Below are 17,201 nucleotides of genomic sequence, written 5' to 3'. Positions count from 1 at the left end.
GTCAGGAAGTGGCAAAGAAACACGCTGGTCAACACTGCCAAGAGGTGTAGTCTGAGGATCAATACTGCCAGGAGGTGTAATAGGAGGAACAGCAGCTTGTGCCTCCTACCGACGTGCAAGAATGTTCAACGCCTGGAGCAGTTGGTCCTGTCTTGACCGGAGGTCTAGCATATCCGCTCGCATTTCTTGAGACGTCAGCATAGTCTTGAATCTTCCAGCGGGGTCCATGGTCTGAGCGTATTGTCACGAAGAGTCTGTGGACCCACTGGGCCGTACCGCCTTAGCGGTATGGCAGCTGGCCAACAGGGCGCAGGACAATGTCTATAGTTCGTATAGGTACCTGTGGCAGCTCGGACAGCAGTAAGGCAGGCTCGGCTGGGACAAGGCAGCAGGTAAACGTCAGGCAAGGTGAAGCAGGTCAGACGTGGGATACAGCATGACACGACTTTGTCACAGCACAGTGCTCGACCAGGATGGTATGGAATGCAAGGAACAGGAACAGGAACAGGAAACACACTAGGAGGCCATCACATAGAGAAACTTAGGAAACATCAACAACGCTCAGGCACAGAAGCAGGGGGCTGGACCCCTCTTATAGTCCAGGGTACTCACGGGTTCAAGTCATCAGAAGTCCGGTGCGCGCGCTGCCCCTTTAAGAGCGGGCTCGAGCGTGCACGCACACCCTACGGGATCCGGCTGAGGTGAGTGTATGCGAGCGCTGGCGTCTCCTGAGGAGGAGGCTGGGGCCAGCACTTGCCGACTCGTGGCTGCAGCTGTCAGGAGGAGATTGGAGCTGACGGCCCGCAGCCACGGACATTACAGTGATATACTGTCCCCAGGTCTACAGCACTCGAAAGTAATTGGTATATCTTCACCCTCTGTTGAAATCTGACTATATCAGATTCAATTATATCCTTACAATGAGGACACAATTATATATTTTCCCCAGGCCTATAGCACTCGAAAGGTATATATCTTTTACACTATACTAGCTGTGTGGGGGGTATCCTTTACAGCGATCCTTTACTATCTTAACCATTAACCATATAATGAAGATTACATACAGTAAAATACAGACAATAGTAGCTGGTATTTCAATCAATATCTGTTACTTTCATTTCAATTTATATCTGTCTATAGAGTCTGAGTTCTATTGTAGACCTTACATTCAAACATTCATACAAACACAGAGAGAGACATTTGTTCGGGATAGAAAGGTAAGAGAAACTGACCCACATGAGACAGAATCGGGAGTGGAGTGGCTGAGGCAATTTTTAAGTAACTAACAGTGTTACTCACCACGGTTTTATGTCAGCGACGCCTCCCGAATGCGTCCGCTGTTTTCAGTCCGTTACTCATTGTGTTCCATCCCGGGTTTCGGCACCAATATTGTTAGGGACATCAATTTCGGCAGGTCATCAACTGGACCTCGTTGTAGTCTCTATCTGGTTTCAAATGGTGGGAGAGCATTCAAGAATTACAATGCATCAGAGGAATTAGCACATTTGACAGATTATGTAAATGCAAGCTGATTCTCTAGTTTATTAAGGAACAATACATAAAGAAGAACACATATACATTATACGAAATGTTTTGTCATAATTGTAATTATCATATTTTTTAGCTATGTGCTCAGACTCTTCGTACTTTTAGCTATGCAAGCAGATTCATCATATAGTCTGTCTAAGAAAGAGGAAGAATCTTTACAGCTTGCGGTGAGACATTTCTAAAGAAAAACAAAAGTTAGGCAGATTATTTACTCAACTTAGTTATGTAAAATCCTTTACCTTTGTAGCGAATAGATTTTTAGATGAGAATAAAATTCATTATTTTTCATAAGAACAAGACTATACAAAGCTCAGTCTTCCATCTCACAAGAATGTGGGTCTCAAGGTTCCTGTTACTCCTCACAGCACAACACCAATAAGAAGAACTTTCAAAGGTGCGTCCGACAAGCGTTTATGCTCCCTCAATTCAAAGACTATAGGACTGATGGCGGGGGCGGATTAAGGGTACCATGGGCCCCGGGCACTTTTTCAGCTCTGCCCCCCCAAACTCTGAAGACGCTGTACCGTATATATTTGCAGATTTCTGTTTAGGCGACCACCGATCTGGCACGGTTTTAATTTAGCTGTAATAGCAGAATAAGCCATATAGAAGAAAGAAAGCAGAATACTTTGAGACACTGAAGTGGTCAGGAGCTTTATAACTTTTTTATTTTTACGTCAATGGAGAGGTGTGTGTTTTTTTGCGGGAGGAGTTATAGTTTTTATTGGTACCATGTAAAGTACCATATAATGGGTGAATTGGAAAATACTGAGATTCCTCCTTGGTTTTTTGGGTTTAGTTTTTACTGTATATATTTACCTTCTCTTAAGGTAAAAGTAGATTTAACATATACTTTTACCTTAAGAAAAGGTAAATATATACAGCCCCAGAACCAAACTCAGTACATATATACAACACCAGAACCAAGCTCAGTACATATATACAGCACTAGAACCAAGATCAGTACATAAATATAGCCCCAGATCCAAGCTCAGTACATAAATACTGCACCAGAAGAAAGCTCAGTACATATATACAGCACTAGAACCAAGTTCAGTACATATACACATCCCCAGAACCAAGCTCAGTACATATATACAAAGCCAGAACCAAGCTCAGTTCATATATATAACTCCAGAACCAAGCTCAGTATATATATACAGCACCAGAACAAAGCTCAGTACATATAATACATCCCCAGAACCAAGCTCAGTACATATATATAACTCCAGAACCAAGCTCAGTATATATATATATATATATATATATATATATATATATATACAGCACCAGAACCAAGCTCAGTACATATATACAGCACCAGAACAAATACAGTTCAGTACAGAGATCATTTGCAAATTCAGTTTAACCTCTGCTGTATAAGTTTGTGCGACATAAAACGACAACTCCCAGTATATGGTTAGGATATGCTGGGAGTTGCTGTTTAACAAAAAAAGAATGCTACCATTCTTCGTCTCGCTGCAGATCATACAGTGGCTGCAGTACTGATCAGTCACAGGGAGAATAAACATTTACATTGAGTGACTCACAGGTGATGTCTCAGATTATTTTTCTCTTTTCTTCTCCATCCGGTCCAGACCTCTATGATGACTTCTCTCGGGCACGTACCATTTATGCAGTTCACAGCTCAGATGTCTTCGGCTCCTCACTTTTCCAACATTTCCGCACCTGTAAACGAAGATAAAATTCTCAGGATGCCACACTCTATGCTTCTAAATATAATAGTATCATACAATGAATATAATAGTACTATGCACTGTACTCCTGAACATAATAGTATTATACACTGCGCCCTTGAATATAATAGTACTATACACTGTACTCCTGAATATAATAATACTATACACTGTACTCCTGAATATAATGGTACTATAAACTGCGCCCCTGAATATAATAGTACTATACACTGTGCCCCTGAATATAATAGTACTATACACTGCGCCCCTGAATATAATAAGTACTATACACTGTGCCCCTGAATATAATAGTACTATACACTGCGCCCCTGAATATATATGTGTGTGTGTGTGTGTGTGTCTGTGTATATGTGTGTATAGGAGACAGCATATCTATAGCACTACGACCCTATAAACTATGGATAGGATTAGATACAGTGGCTCAGCACAGTATCACACATGATAGGATTAGATACAGTAGCTCAACAGACAGTATCCCACATGATAGGATTAGATACAGTGGCTCAGCAGACAGTATCACACATGATAGGATTAGATATAGGGACCAGCTCGCTGACATTGCGGTTCCAGCGCTGTGCCCAGTAAAGGTAAGTATAAGAATTGTTTGTCTTTTTTATGTGTTACTAATAATTTTTTTGTGTTTGTGTTATTTTACAGGTTCGGTTGTTGGACTACGTCAGATTCGAGGACTACTTCAATGACAGCATTTTTTTTATTCTCAATAAAATGGTTAATGAGGGTTGCGTTTGTTTTTTATTTCAATAAAATATTTTTTCTATGTCCTTGTATTTTTTTAAACTTTATTATTACCGCCTTATTAATAGCTGCTGGCTGATTGACAACATCCATTACTAAGGCGAGGCTTAATGTTAGCAGGCGCAGAGGCTAACACTAACCCCCATTACCCCGGTACTGGGAAGAGCCGGGTACGACCTAGTACTCGACCATCTGTAGTGATCTGTAGGTTTGGTCGGGTACTGCGTCAGCCACAGGCTGGTAATGTCAGCCTGGGAAAGGCCAAAAACAGTGACCCTCCCCCCCCCCTGGTAATGCTAGGCTGCTGCTGTTGTATCTGGCGGGGTCCCCCCCATTTTTCATAACCAGCCGGATACAAGAAAGAGGCAGCAGGTTAACATTACCGGGGGGGAAAGGGCCACAGTTTTTGGCCTTTCCCAGCCTAATAATACCAGCCTGCGGCCGCCCCATTACCCGACCATCACTACAGATGGTCAGGTACTAGATCGTACCCGGCTTTTCCCGACACCCCTGGTGGCGGTGGGTACCGGGGTAATGGGGTTAGTGATAGCCTCTGCACTGGCTAATACTAAGCCTCGCCTTAGTAATGGTCGCTGTCAATCAGCCGGCGGCCATTACTAAGGCGGTAGTAATAAAGTTGAAAAAACAAACAAAGACATAGAAAAAATATTTTATTGAAATAAAAACCACCCAGACAACCCTCATTAACCAATTTATTGATAATAAAAACGCCGTCATCGAAGTAGTCCTCAAATCTGACGTAGTCCAACGACCGAACCTGTAAAAAAATACAAACACAACAAAAACGATTAGTAACACATGTGATAGGCTTAGGTACAGTGCCCATGTGTGATACTGTCTATCAAGGCAGGCTGAGATACAGGGTCCAGCAGACAGTAATTTTATACAGTACATGTGGTAGGCTTATATACAGGGCCCATCAGACAGGATCACACATGGGCCATGTATCTAATCCTACCATGTGCTTATGTAAGATGCTTAGATACAGGGCCCAGCAGACAGTATCACACAATCTGTGATCCTGTCTCATGGGCCCTCTAAGCCTGCAACATCGTAGGCTTAAAGGGATTGTCCAGTACCTAAACATTGATGGCCTATCCTCAGGATAGGCCATCAATAGCTGATGGGTCGGGGTCCGTCTCCCGGGACCGCCAATCACCTGTTTTGAAGGGGCCGCAGCGCTGGTACGACAGCTGCTTCCCTTTCATTTCCCTTACTGGCTCACACTGTGAATCACCGACACGGATTCACAATGTGAGCAAGTGACCGGAATGAAGGGGAAGCACCAGCTCTCGTACGAGTGCTGCGGCCCCTTCAAAACAGGTGATTGGCGGGGATCAGGATGCTGTGCGCGGCACATAGCGTTGTGACGTCATACGCTGCGCACCGTAAACAGGAAGGTAGGTACTGTAGTTACTATAGTAACGGGCTCGCGGCTCCAGTTACTATAGTAACTTTTTATTGATGTAGTGCAGCCCCTATAGCTACTCCACTGGTTGGGTGAGAGGTCCCGCTTCACTCCGGTTCTCCGAACCAACTGTAATTTTAACAGCCGGTAAGGGAGAACCGGGGCGAACTAGGTCCCCTTCTAGCCTCGGTCCCCGGGCACTTGCCCAGATTGCCCTCATTATAATCCTCCCCTGACAGATGGAGAAATCCAAGAACAGTGCTAGGCTGTGTCAGTCAGTCCCATTGGCTTTAAATGGAGCAGTAGTGCACTTGCTCGTCCTCCACTTCATTCAAGCTCTTCGTCACTGTAGGGGTGCAGTGAGGAGGTTCAGGGCCCCCGTTTTAGTGATCGGTGGGGGTCCCGGAGGTGGGGTCCCCAGCAATCAGGCACTTAGCACATGATAAATGTGGATTCTGGGAATACCCTTTTAAATGAACCCACTATAACAACTTTAAAATTCACTGTACCATTCAGTAAATTATTATCAATAATTTCAAATAGAAAGAAAAATAGAGAACAATTATTATTTTTTTAGACCATTATGGTTAAATCCTATTTTATCATTAAGGGTTCCTGCAAAGCATCTTCACTTCAGTTAATCAATACCGGAAGACTCAATTTCTTTATTGCTCCTCTAGTTGGATTATATTACGTGTTATCAAATAAGAACATTGACAAATCCTTTCCATACAGATCACACTTGGGAAAATCAAGCATTATGGATGCAAACATTTAAAAAGACTAAGCATGGGCAATTGCACAGTTACAATTATTTACAGTATTACAAAACAAGGGTGAAAGAGAATAAATGTAGTTCTTCGACATAAAGAAAGAGCTATTAAAGGGGGTTTCAAGGATTTTATTTAGCCCTGTTATTTATTGTCACAATCCAGGGGTATGTGGACCCAGAGGTGTAGCTAGGTTCTCCAGCACCCGGGGGAAATATTCAGATTGGCGCCCACCCCCAACTAGTTTCCGCACATCTCCTCCCCCTCGACATGTTTGCTTTCTCTACCAATCAATGAGGTGTAATTTTTTTTTCCACAATTTCTTTAAAGTAACTCGAGCATAAAACCATTTGTTCATTTTACAAGCAATATAGTTCTATAAGGTAGTTACCATAACAATAAATTAAAAGAAAAAAAATTAAGGAGGCCACACACAGACCCCCTGGAGATAGCACCACACACAGACCCCCTGTAAATAGTGGCACACACAAACCCCCTGGAGATAGCACCACACACAGACCCCCTGTAAATAGTGGCACACATAGACCCCCTGTAGAGAGCACCACAAACAGCCCCATTGTAGATAGCGCCACACCCACTTGCAGATAATGCCACACACAGCCCCTCTCCTGTATATAACGCCACACAGCCCCCTGTAGATAGCTCCACACACAGACCCCCTGTAGATAGTGCCACACACAGCCCCCTGTAGATAGTGCCACACACAGCCCCCTCATGTAGATAGTGCTACACACAGCCCCCTGTAGATAGTGCCACACACAGCCCCCTCATGTAGATAGTGCTACACACAGCCCCCTGTAGATAGTGCCACACACAGCCCCCTATAGATAGTGCCACACACAGCTCCCTCTTGTAGATAATGCCACACACAGCCCCCTGTAGATAGTGCCACACACAGCCCCCTCTTGTAGTTAGTGCCACACACAGCCCCCTGTAGATACTGCCACACACAGCCCCCTGTAGATAGCGCCACACACAGCTCCCTCATGTAGATAGTGTTACACACAGCCCTCCTGTAGATAGTGCCACACAAAGCCCCCTGTAGATAGTGCCACACACAGCCCTCTCTTGTAGATAGTGGCACACACAGCCCCCTGTAGATAGTGCCACACACATCCCCCTCTGTAGATAGTGCCACACACAGCCCCCATGTAGATACTGCCACACACAGCCCCTCTCTTGTATATAACGCCACACACAGCCCATCTCTTGTAGTTAACTCCACATAGCCCCCATGTTGTAGATAGCGCCACACACAACCCACCCTTGTAGATATTGTGCACAGCCCTCCCTTGTACTTAGTGCCACACTTAGTGCCACACAGCCCCCCTTGTACTTAGTGCTACACAACCCTCTTTTGTACTTCGTGCCACACAACCCCCCTCCCCGTTGTACTAGTGCCACAAACCCCCCCCCCCTTGTACTTAGTGCCACTCAACCCCCCCCTTGTACTTAGTGCCACACAACCCACCTACCCCTTGTACTTATTGTCGCACAACCCCACTCCCCCTTGTACCTAGTGCCACACAACCCCCCTCCCCCTCCTTGTACTTAGTGCCAATGAACCCTCCTCCCCCTTGTACTTAGTGCTACACTGCCACCAGGGTGGAGACGTAACTCACTGTTAAGAGGATGCAGGAGGTCTTGCAGTGGCATTCTGACTGGGGTGGGTGTCTGCCTGGGAGTAGACCAGTCCAGTCACCTGACCTGAGTTACCTGACCTCATGTCACTGACGTGAGGTTAGGTGACAGGTCAGGTGACTGGACTGGTCCACCCCCAGGCCGGCACTGACCCCAGTCAGAACGGCGCTGCAAAAACTCCTGCCTCCTCCTAATGCTGATCGCTGCTGCAGCCATCCGGCACACAGGGCGCCTGTCAGCAGCGATCAGCTGTTTTGATACAGCTGCTCTGCTGCGCCCCCCTTTCCCTACCTCCGAGTTGCACCCAGGGGAAACATGCCCCGCCTGCCCCACCCTACGCCCCTGTGTGGACCCACTAGGCCGCACCGCCATGGCGGAGTGGCAGCTGGCCAAACAACAGTCTATATCAAAGTCTATGCAAAGTCCTAGCCCAAGAGAACCTGTAAGAGTCCAGGCAGTAGCAGAGGCTTTAACACAGATGGTACTTGACGTGGTAGATGACGCCAGACGTGGCGGATGTTACCAGACGTGATATATAACAGCAAGCTTGGCAGAGGACAAAAGACGTGACAGTTGACAGCAGACGAGGCAGGTGACACCAGGCGTAGCAGATGACAGCAGACGTGGCAGATGATACACACGACTCCAATTAAAGGCTTAGGTGCAGGAGACAACAGCAACAACAGGATACAGGAAGCTGGATACGGGAACACTGGGAGCAGGATACAAATAAGGAACGGTTTGCAATACAAACATGGGTAGACAACAACAACGCTCAGGCAAGAAATGGAAGGACAGAGCCCTTTTTATAGTCCATGGTTATCTGGGGATTGGATAGGGAACTTTTAGTATGCGCGCGCTGGCCCTTTAAGGCTGGGGACGAGCACGCGCACCTTAGAATTCAGTCCAGGGCAGGCTGGCCGTGTGAGCTGGCGTCTCCAAGGAGGGAGACGCTGGCAGGAGGCCAGAAGTCTGTGGTCGTGGCCATCCGACAGGGGAAACGGCGGCAGTCCGTGGCCGCAGCCGTTACAGTTATGAGGCATTAGTACATTTTTTTTCAATTGCTTTTGTTTAATAAAATTCCATCTCTACCTCCATCCCTACAGCACCCACAGAGCTGAGAACAGCTACAAGTAAACATGGCCCCTTAGCCCATACCTCCCAGTTTGTGCAATGTACAGAATTATCCACCCTTACCTTTGCTAACATTTCATTAAAGAGGCTCTGTCACCAGATTATAAGTGCCCTATCTCCTACATAATGTGATTGGCGCTGTAATGTAGATAACAACAGTGGTTTTTATTTTGAAAAACGATCATTGTTGACCAACTGGACATTGTACAGAGGAGTGTATGACGCTGACCAATCAGACCAATCAGCGTCATACACTTCTCATTGTTCCAGCCCAGCTTCTTTCACTGCACAATCACACTGTAACAATGGGCTGGAACAATGAGAAGTGTGTGACGTTGATTGGTCACTGATTGGTCAGTGTCATACACTCCCCTGTACAACGCCCAGTTGGTAAAATTAGCATAAATCTAAAATTGCTCATAACTTGCTCAAAAATGATTGTTTTTCAAAATATAAGCCACTGTTGTTATCTACATTACAGCGCCGATCAGATTATGTAGGAGATAATCTGGTGATAGAGCCTCTTTAACCCCTTCGCGCCATTTCACGTACAGTTACGTCATGGGAGATGGCCTTTTCGCGCATCTCCACGTAACTGTACGTGAAGGAGATGGAGCTGGCTCAGGAGCTGAGCCAGCGACATCACCGCCGGGTGACAGCTGTATGTTACAGCTGGCACCCTGAGGTATCGGCCAGGACCGGAGCTAGCCTCCGATCCGACCGATTAACCCCTCACATGCTGCGTTCAATAGAGATCGCAGCATGTGAGGAGTTTATAGCCACCGGCACCCCAGCAACGTGATCGCTGGGTTGCCGGTGGCTGCAAAGGCGATCGGAGGGCTAATACTTACCTCCCGGTCCACCAGTAATGGAATCCTCCTATGCCCCGTCATCGGCGGGGCCCAGGAGGCTTCCGGTACCATCAGCAAGATGGCGCCGGCTCAGCTTCCGGCTCAGAAGCTGAGCAGTCATCATCAGCAGTGGGCGTCTGCTGTATGTTACAGCGGACACCCCGATCTATCGGCAGGAACCGGAGCTAGCTCCGATTCCTGGCATTAACCCCTTCAATGCAGCGATTCAATGCAATCGCTGCATCAAAGTGGTTTGTATGCAATCGGCAGCCTTGCCATGCGATGGCAAGGCTGGCGACTGCTTTTTTGGCAACAGGATGCCTAACAATGGCTTCCTATCTGCCATTACGTTAGCCGATTAGGCCCCGCTCGGAGGCGGAGCCTGATCGGCTTGCTGTCAGTGAACAACTGACAGTTCTAATACATTGCACTACATAGGTAGTGCAATGTATTAGAACATCAAACAAACAGTTGGACCTTCAAGTCCCCTAGTGGGACTAAAGAAAAGTGTAAAAAAAAAGTGTAAAAAAGTAAAAATAAAAGTTGTAAAAAATACAATAAAAGTTTCAAATAATAACACAAAACACAATCGCCCTTTTCCCTTATCAAGTCATTTATTATTGAAAAAAATAATAAAGCCATACATATTTGGTATTGCTGCGACCGTAACGACCTTAACTATAAAAATATTATGTTATTTATTCCGCACGGTGAACGCCGTAAAAAAAAAACCTAAAAAATACTGACATAATTGCTATTTTTTGGTCACTTTGTCTTCCAAAAATTGAAATAAAAAGTGATCAAAAAGTCACATGTACCTAAAAATGGTACCTATAAAAACTATAACTCATCTCGCTAAAAACAAGCCCTCATACAGCTCCGTCGACGAAAAATTTAAAACCGTTATAGCTCTCACAACTTGGCGACAGAAAAAATCCATTCTCTTTACAAAAGTAATTTTATTGTGCAAAAAGTTGTAAAACATAAAAAGTGCTATAAATGAGGTATTACCGGAATCGGACTGACCCGCAGAATAAAGCTAACATGTAATTTATAATGCGTGGTGAACGCTGTATAAAAAAAACTAAAAAGATATGCCAGAATTGCTGTTTTTTGGTCACCTTGCCTCCCAAAAAAATAAGGATGAGGGTATGTTCACACGCTAGCTGGCTTTTACGCCTGAAATGACAGCCTGTTTTCAGAAGAAAACAGCTGCGTCGTTTCAGCCGTAAATGCTCCTCCTCGTAATATACGAGGCGTCTGTGACGCTCGTATATCTTGAGCTGCTCTTCATTGAGTTCAATGAAGAACGGCTCAAATTACGTGGCAAAGAAGTGCCCTGCACTTCTTTGCCGAGGCAGTCAATTTATGCGTCGTCGTTTGACAGCTGTCAAACGACGACGCGTAAATTACAGGTCGTCTGCACAATACGTCGGCAAACCCATTCAAATGAATGGGCAGATGTTTGTCGACATATTGTAGCCTTATTTTCAGACGTAAAACGAGGCATAATACGCCTCGTTTACGTCTGAAAATAGGTCGTGTGAACCCAGCCTTACAAGTGATCAAAAAGTCGCATGTACCACAAAATGGTACCAATAAAAACTACAGCTCGTCCCACAACAAACCAGCCCTCATACCACTATGTCTATGAAAAAATAAAATTTGTCAAGGCACCAATAAGCCAGGAAATAAAAATATGCAGTTGTGCCGGCCCGAGGGGAACGTTTCTTCTGTTTCAAGTGGCGAATTATCAAGGCCCCTAAAATTAGGGAACAAGGAAGGGGAGGGCCCAAACATATCTGCTGGAAGCGAGGGTGCCGGTATTATACCAGGACAACACTTCCCAGCAAAATTCCCCAAACTTCAAAGGTGCCGAGTGTGGACCAAAAGGGGAATAAGTAAAGACCATTTATTAGTGCGACACCGGCCTATGCAGAAAGGATTGCTTCACAGCATAACACACATCTATGGATTATTTTATTGTTTTTTTTTACCCCACCATACCACCTGACTATGCCCCTTATATACTCCGCCCGCCTTACATGTACCCCCACATTATAAACGGAAACACCAGCAAGACTCAAAACAAAACTACTACAAGCAAAGTCCACGCTCCAAAAGCCAAATGGCGCTACCTCCCTTCTGAACCCTACAGTGTGCCCAAACAGCAGTTTACTTCCACATATATGGCATCGCCATACCCGGAAGAACCCTTTTAACAATTTTTGGGGTGTGTGTCTCCAGTGGCACCAGCTGGGCGCCACATATTGGCATATCTATTGAAAAACCATTTTCACTCTGCAACGTCGAGTGCACACCAATTTCTGCCAATCACCTGTGGGGTTAATATGCTCACTACACCACTAGGTGAATACCTTGAGGGGTGTAGTTTCCAAAATGAGGTCACTTCTGGGGGGTTTCCACTGTTTTGGTCCCACAGGGACTTTGCAAATGCGACATAGCGACCAGAAACCAATCCAGCAAAATCTGTACTCCAAAAGCCAAATGGCGCTCCTTCCCTTCTGAGCCCTACTCTGTGCCCAAACAGCAGTTTATGACCACATATGTGGTATTGCCGTACACAGGAGAAGTTGCTTTACAAGTGTTGGGGTGCTTTTTTTCATTTATTTGTTGAGAATATGAAACATTTTCAGCTAAAACTACGTCTTATTGAAGAAAAATGTTTTTTTTTATTTTCACTGCCCAATTCTAATAAAATCTATGAAACACCTGTGGGGTCAAAATACTCACTACACCCCTAGATGAATTCCTCAAGGGGTGTAGTTTCGTGAATCAAGTCACTTTTGGGGAGTTTCCACTGTACTGGTACCTTAGGAGCTTTGCAAAAGTGACATGGTGTCAAGAAACCAATCCAGCAAAATCTGTGCTCCAAAAGCCAAATGGCACTCCTTCTCTTCTGATCCTTGCCGTATGCCCAAACAGCAGTTTATGACCACAAATGGGGTATTGCCGTGCTCCAGAGAAGTTTCTTTACAAATGTTGGGGTTCTTTTATTCCTTTATTTGTTGAGAAAATGAAAAATTTTGAGCTAAAGCTACGTCTTATTGGAAAAAAATGATTTTTTTTTATCTTCACTGCCCAATTCTAATAAAATCTATGAAACCTCTGTGGGTTCAAAATGCTCACTACACCCCTAGATGGATTCTTCAAGGGGTGTAGTTTCCTAAATGGAGTCACTTTTTTGGTGTTTTCACTGTTTTGGTCCCTTAGGGGCTTTGCAAATGCGACGTGGTCTCCGCAAACCATTCCTGCTAAATTTGAGCTCCAAAAGCCAAATGGCACTCTTTCCCTTCTAAGCTCCGCCGTGTGTCCAAACAGCCGTTTATGACCACATGCGGGGTATTGTTTTACTCGGGAGAAATTGCTTTACAAAAGTAGTGGTGCATTTTCTCCTTTTAGTCCTTGTGGAAATTAGAAAAAATTAGCTAAACCTACATTTTCTTTGAAAGAATGTAGATTTTCATTTTCACGGCCTACTTTCAGTAATCCAAAATGCTCACTATACCCCTAGATAATTTCCTCAAGGGGTATAGTTTCCAAAATGGGGTAATTTTTGCGGGATTTTCACTGTTTTGGCGCCGCAAGAGCCTTTCAGACCCGACATGGAGCCTAAAATATTTTCTAATAAAAAGGAGGCCCCAAAATCCTCTAGGTGCTCCTTTGCTTCTGAGGCCGGTGCTTCAGTCAATAAGTGCACTAAGGCCACATGTGGGGTATTTCTAAAAGCTGCAGAATCTGGGCAATAGATATTGAGTTGCGTTTCTCTGGTAAAACTTTCTGTGTTACAAAAAAAATAGATGAAAAATGAATTTCTGCAAAAAAAAAAAAAAATGTGAACATTTCACATCTACTTTGCCTTAATTCCTGTGAAACATCTAAAGGGTTAAGAAACTTTCTAAATGCTGTTTTGAATACTTTGAGGGGTGACGTTTTTAAAATGGGGTGACTTATCGAGGGTTTCTAATATATAAGGCCCTAAAATCCACTTCACAACTGAACTGGCCCCTGTAAAAATAGCCTTTTGAAATTTTCTTGAAAATGTGAGAAATTGCTGCTAAAGTTCTAAGCCTTGTGATGTCATAGAAAAAGAAAAGGATGTTCAAAAAACGATGCCAATCTAAAGTAGACATATGGGTGATGTTAATTAGCAACAATTTTGTGTGGTATTACTATCTGTCTTACAAGCAGATACATATAAATTTGGAAAAATGCAAATTTTTACAATTTTTCGCTAAATTTAGGTGTTTTTCACAATTAAATACTTAATGTATCGAGCAAATTTTGCCAGTAACATAAAGTCCAATGTGTCACGAGAAAACATTCTCAGAATCGCTTGGATAGGTAAAAGCATAAAGCATATTACCACATAAAGTGACACATGTCAGATTTGAAAAAATAGGCTGTGTCCTTAAGGCCAAAACAGGCTCAGTCCTTAAGGGGTTAAGGACTCCAATTTCTCAGGATATTTAACATGGGAGCCTATCTCAAAAATGTTTGACAATTCTTGTAACATAATACATCCTGATATTTATTATGCTTCTTTTCATTTTTAGGTTTAACAGAGACATCGAATTCATGATTGGTCATAAACCAAACATCTTTTGGCAAGCCACATGGAGAGTTATCAGTCCTCTGATAATGATTGTAATATTCTTTTTCTATTTTGTGGTTAAAGTTTCTCAGGAACTTTCATACATTTCTTGGGATCCCGAATATGTAAGTATGTTATAAGGAAGTCTTTCATATGAAACAGTAAGCATTACTTTTTTTCTGATATATGATGGACCATAAATTCCGGCAGCCCAGAATCATTAAAAATAGTCCCAAATTTGTTATTTTGTGGATGTCCCTGAATTTTGAAGCTGTAGAAGTGATAAAGACAACTGGGCGATAGTGTCACGTAAGAAAGAAAATGTTTATTTATTAGCAGTGACCCATTACCATACTTCCAGATGGTATATTTAAACTACAGGAGATTTAAAAGTGTATTCTGAGTCTCCCCCAAAAAATTGGCTAGGCAGGTAATTTAATAAAGTAACAAAAGAAACATTATTCACCTAGTGGTCCCACTCGCGTTTGGTAGATGTCCTGCAGTGATGACGTGCCGACTACCTGCACTTGACCGCTGTAGCCAATCACAGGCCTCTGCTGTCACAAGTAATTCATGAATAAACATACCCAGAAAGGACCCATATATATGCAAAAAAAATAGAGCTTCCAAAAAATAGCGCTGCTAACATCCAATAGAGGAGAATCCAGTAGTTCAAAACAAGACTACATTTATTTAGAACAAACATAAAACGGACTACGCGTTTCTACGCCGAACCGGCGTCTTCATCAGGTCAAACACAAATGAAAGAAATAATAAACTGCTTAAATAATAATTAGCAGTCAATCAGGTAGCACACTGTGACGAAAAAAAACGCCAAAAACAGTTTGAAAAAGACAGCCTGCTGTGATGTAATGAATGTAAGCAACATTCCTGTAAGTCATTTAACATATAGTAGTTGGGGTAGAATTCTATTACAAAAACCAATACATTTGTAAACAAGTTTACAACAATGATTAGCAGCAATAAAACGTATAGGCTGAATAAAAAAATATACATATATAAGAGCGAAGTTGCATTTTAACAGCAAGGGGAGCACTGTCGGGGACTGGAGATATGTCAATGGTTTAACAAATATTATGAATTATTTTTTTTTTAAAACAGGCACACTCAACCCTACCATACTAACATCTTTCTCCCTTACTTCTACATGTCCCTTTCTTCAAACTCTATACTTGATTTACAAGAAAATTTAGTCCTGCCCACATTTTTCTTAATATTGAATATTTTTTTATTATTATCCTGTCAGTCTCCATTCCTCTTAATTCCTGATGCCAACATATACAGAAAGTCATGTTTTCTTTATGTGCATTAATTTATATATTTCCCTAGGTCAGCCCAGTTTAAAGAACTGTATATACAAAATATGCAGTTAGTTTAATATTCTGATCTATTAAGTCCTCTCGATCATGGCCATATTACGGATTTGTGTTGTTTGGAAACATAACACAGTGGCCATAGACTTTACGTGCGTCCGGTTTTATGAAGAGGTTTTTTTCTCATGGATCTCTTGAGAAAAAATGTGTTATTCTCTACCACATGCTCTCTTGCAGATGTATTCCCCATACAAACAATCCCTCGCATTAATTTGACCATTTATACCTGTGCTACCCTTTGTTTTTTATATAAATAATGGAGGAGTTTTTTATTTTATTTCCTTCACCGAATAAGTCGCAGTGCCTACGTGTAAATATAGGACTACTTACAGCATGCTGTTTCAAAAATACATTACAAAAAAATAATTAGAATTGCATAATAAATGATCAAATAAAATAATAAATACATTTTTCATATACTTCATTTACAGAAAGAATTTCCGAAATCCAAACAGCAAGGTTATCCTGGTTGGGTGTATGCAATAATTGTAATTCTTGCTGGAGTTCCAAGTTTAGTGATACCAGGGTTTGCCATTTACACATTTATTAGAAGATGCATAAAGAAGGATGATGACCAACAAGACATTATGAACGCTGCATCTATGGTGTCTATTAATGGTGATACAAAAAACAAGATGTAAAGTTTACAACAGGAAGAACACGAGTTTATATTGACAGTATGTTATTACCAAGATCTTCTCATTTTACAATTGAAGAATATCATAGCAGTAGAAAACAGAATAGAACTGAAGCATCTGTGAGGGAACAGAAAAGAACAGCCTCAGTATATGCACATCAATCGATAAATCAGTGTTTGCTTTCAACAAAAGAGAAACTAGAGCAATTTTATTTTCAGTAATTACATTATTGTCTCTGCTTGGTAAGTGAATCTGGTTTTATTTAATTTGCTAGAAAGTGATTGGAATGTCTTAGGGTATGTTCACACGCCCTATTTATGGCCGTAATTTAGGCATTTTACGCCTCGAATTACACCCGAAAAAACGGCTCCAAACTGTCTGTAAACATCTGCCCTTTGAATTCATTGGGTCTTACGGTGTTCTGTGCCGACGGGCTTTTTTTTTCCGCGCCGCTGTCAAAAGACGGCACGTAAAAAGACGCCCGCCTCAATGAAGTGCATGTCACTTCTTGGGATGTAATTGGAGCAGTTTTTCATTGACTCCAATGAAAACCAGCTCCAATTATGTCCGTAAAAAACATCACGAAAAACGCGTGCACTTGTCAAAACGTCTGAAATTCAGGAGCTGTTTTCGCCTGAAAACAGCTCCGTAATTTCAGACGTAATTGGCGTTGCCGTGTGAACATA

General features: G+C 42.9%; 1 protein-coding gene across 1 annotated transcript in view; it reads left to right on the top strand.

The window, feature by feature from the left end:
• SLC6A19 (solute carrier family 6 member 19) overlaps positions 1-16,715 on the top strand; it is a 217,596-nt gene extending 200,881 nt beyond the window's left edge. The window contains exons 11-12 of the mRNA XM_075828515.1: positions 14,446-14,608; positions 16,309-16,715. Of these exons, the coding sequence (XP_075684630.1) occupies positions 14,446-14,608; positions 16,309-16,518 (373 nt within the window). The 3' untranslated portion in view covers positions 16,519-16,715. The remainder of the gene's footprint in view (positions 1-14,445; positions 14,609-16,308) is intronic.
• Positions 16,716-17,201: the final 486 nt, after the last annotated feature.

Source organism: Rhinoderma darwinii, chromosome 5 (assembly GCF_050947455.1).
Source record: "Rhinoderma darwinii isolate aRhiDar2 chromosome 5, aRhiDar2.hap1, whole genome shotgun sequence".
Lineage (NCBI taxonomy): Eukaryota > Metazoa > Chordata > Amphibia > Anura > Rhinodermatidae > Rhinoderma > Rhinoderma darwinii.
The sequence above is the reverse complement of the archived record's forward strand: the minus strand, read 5'-3'. Positions and strand labels throughout refer to the sequence as shown.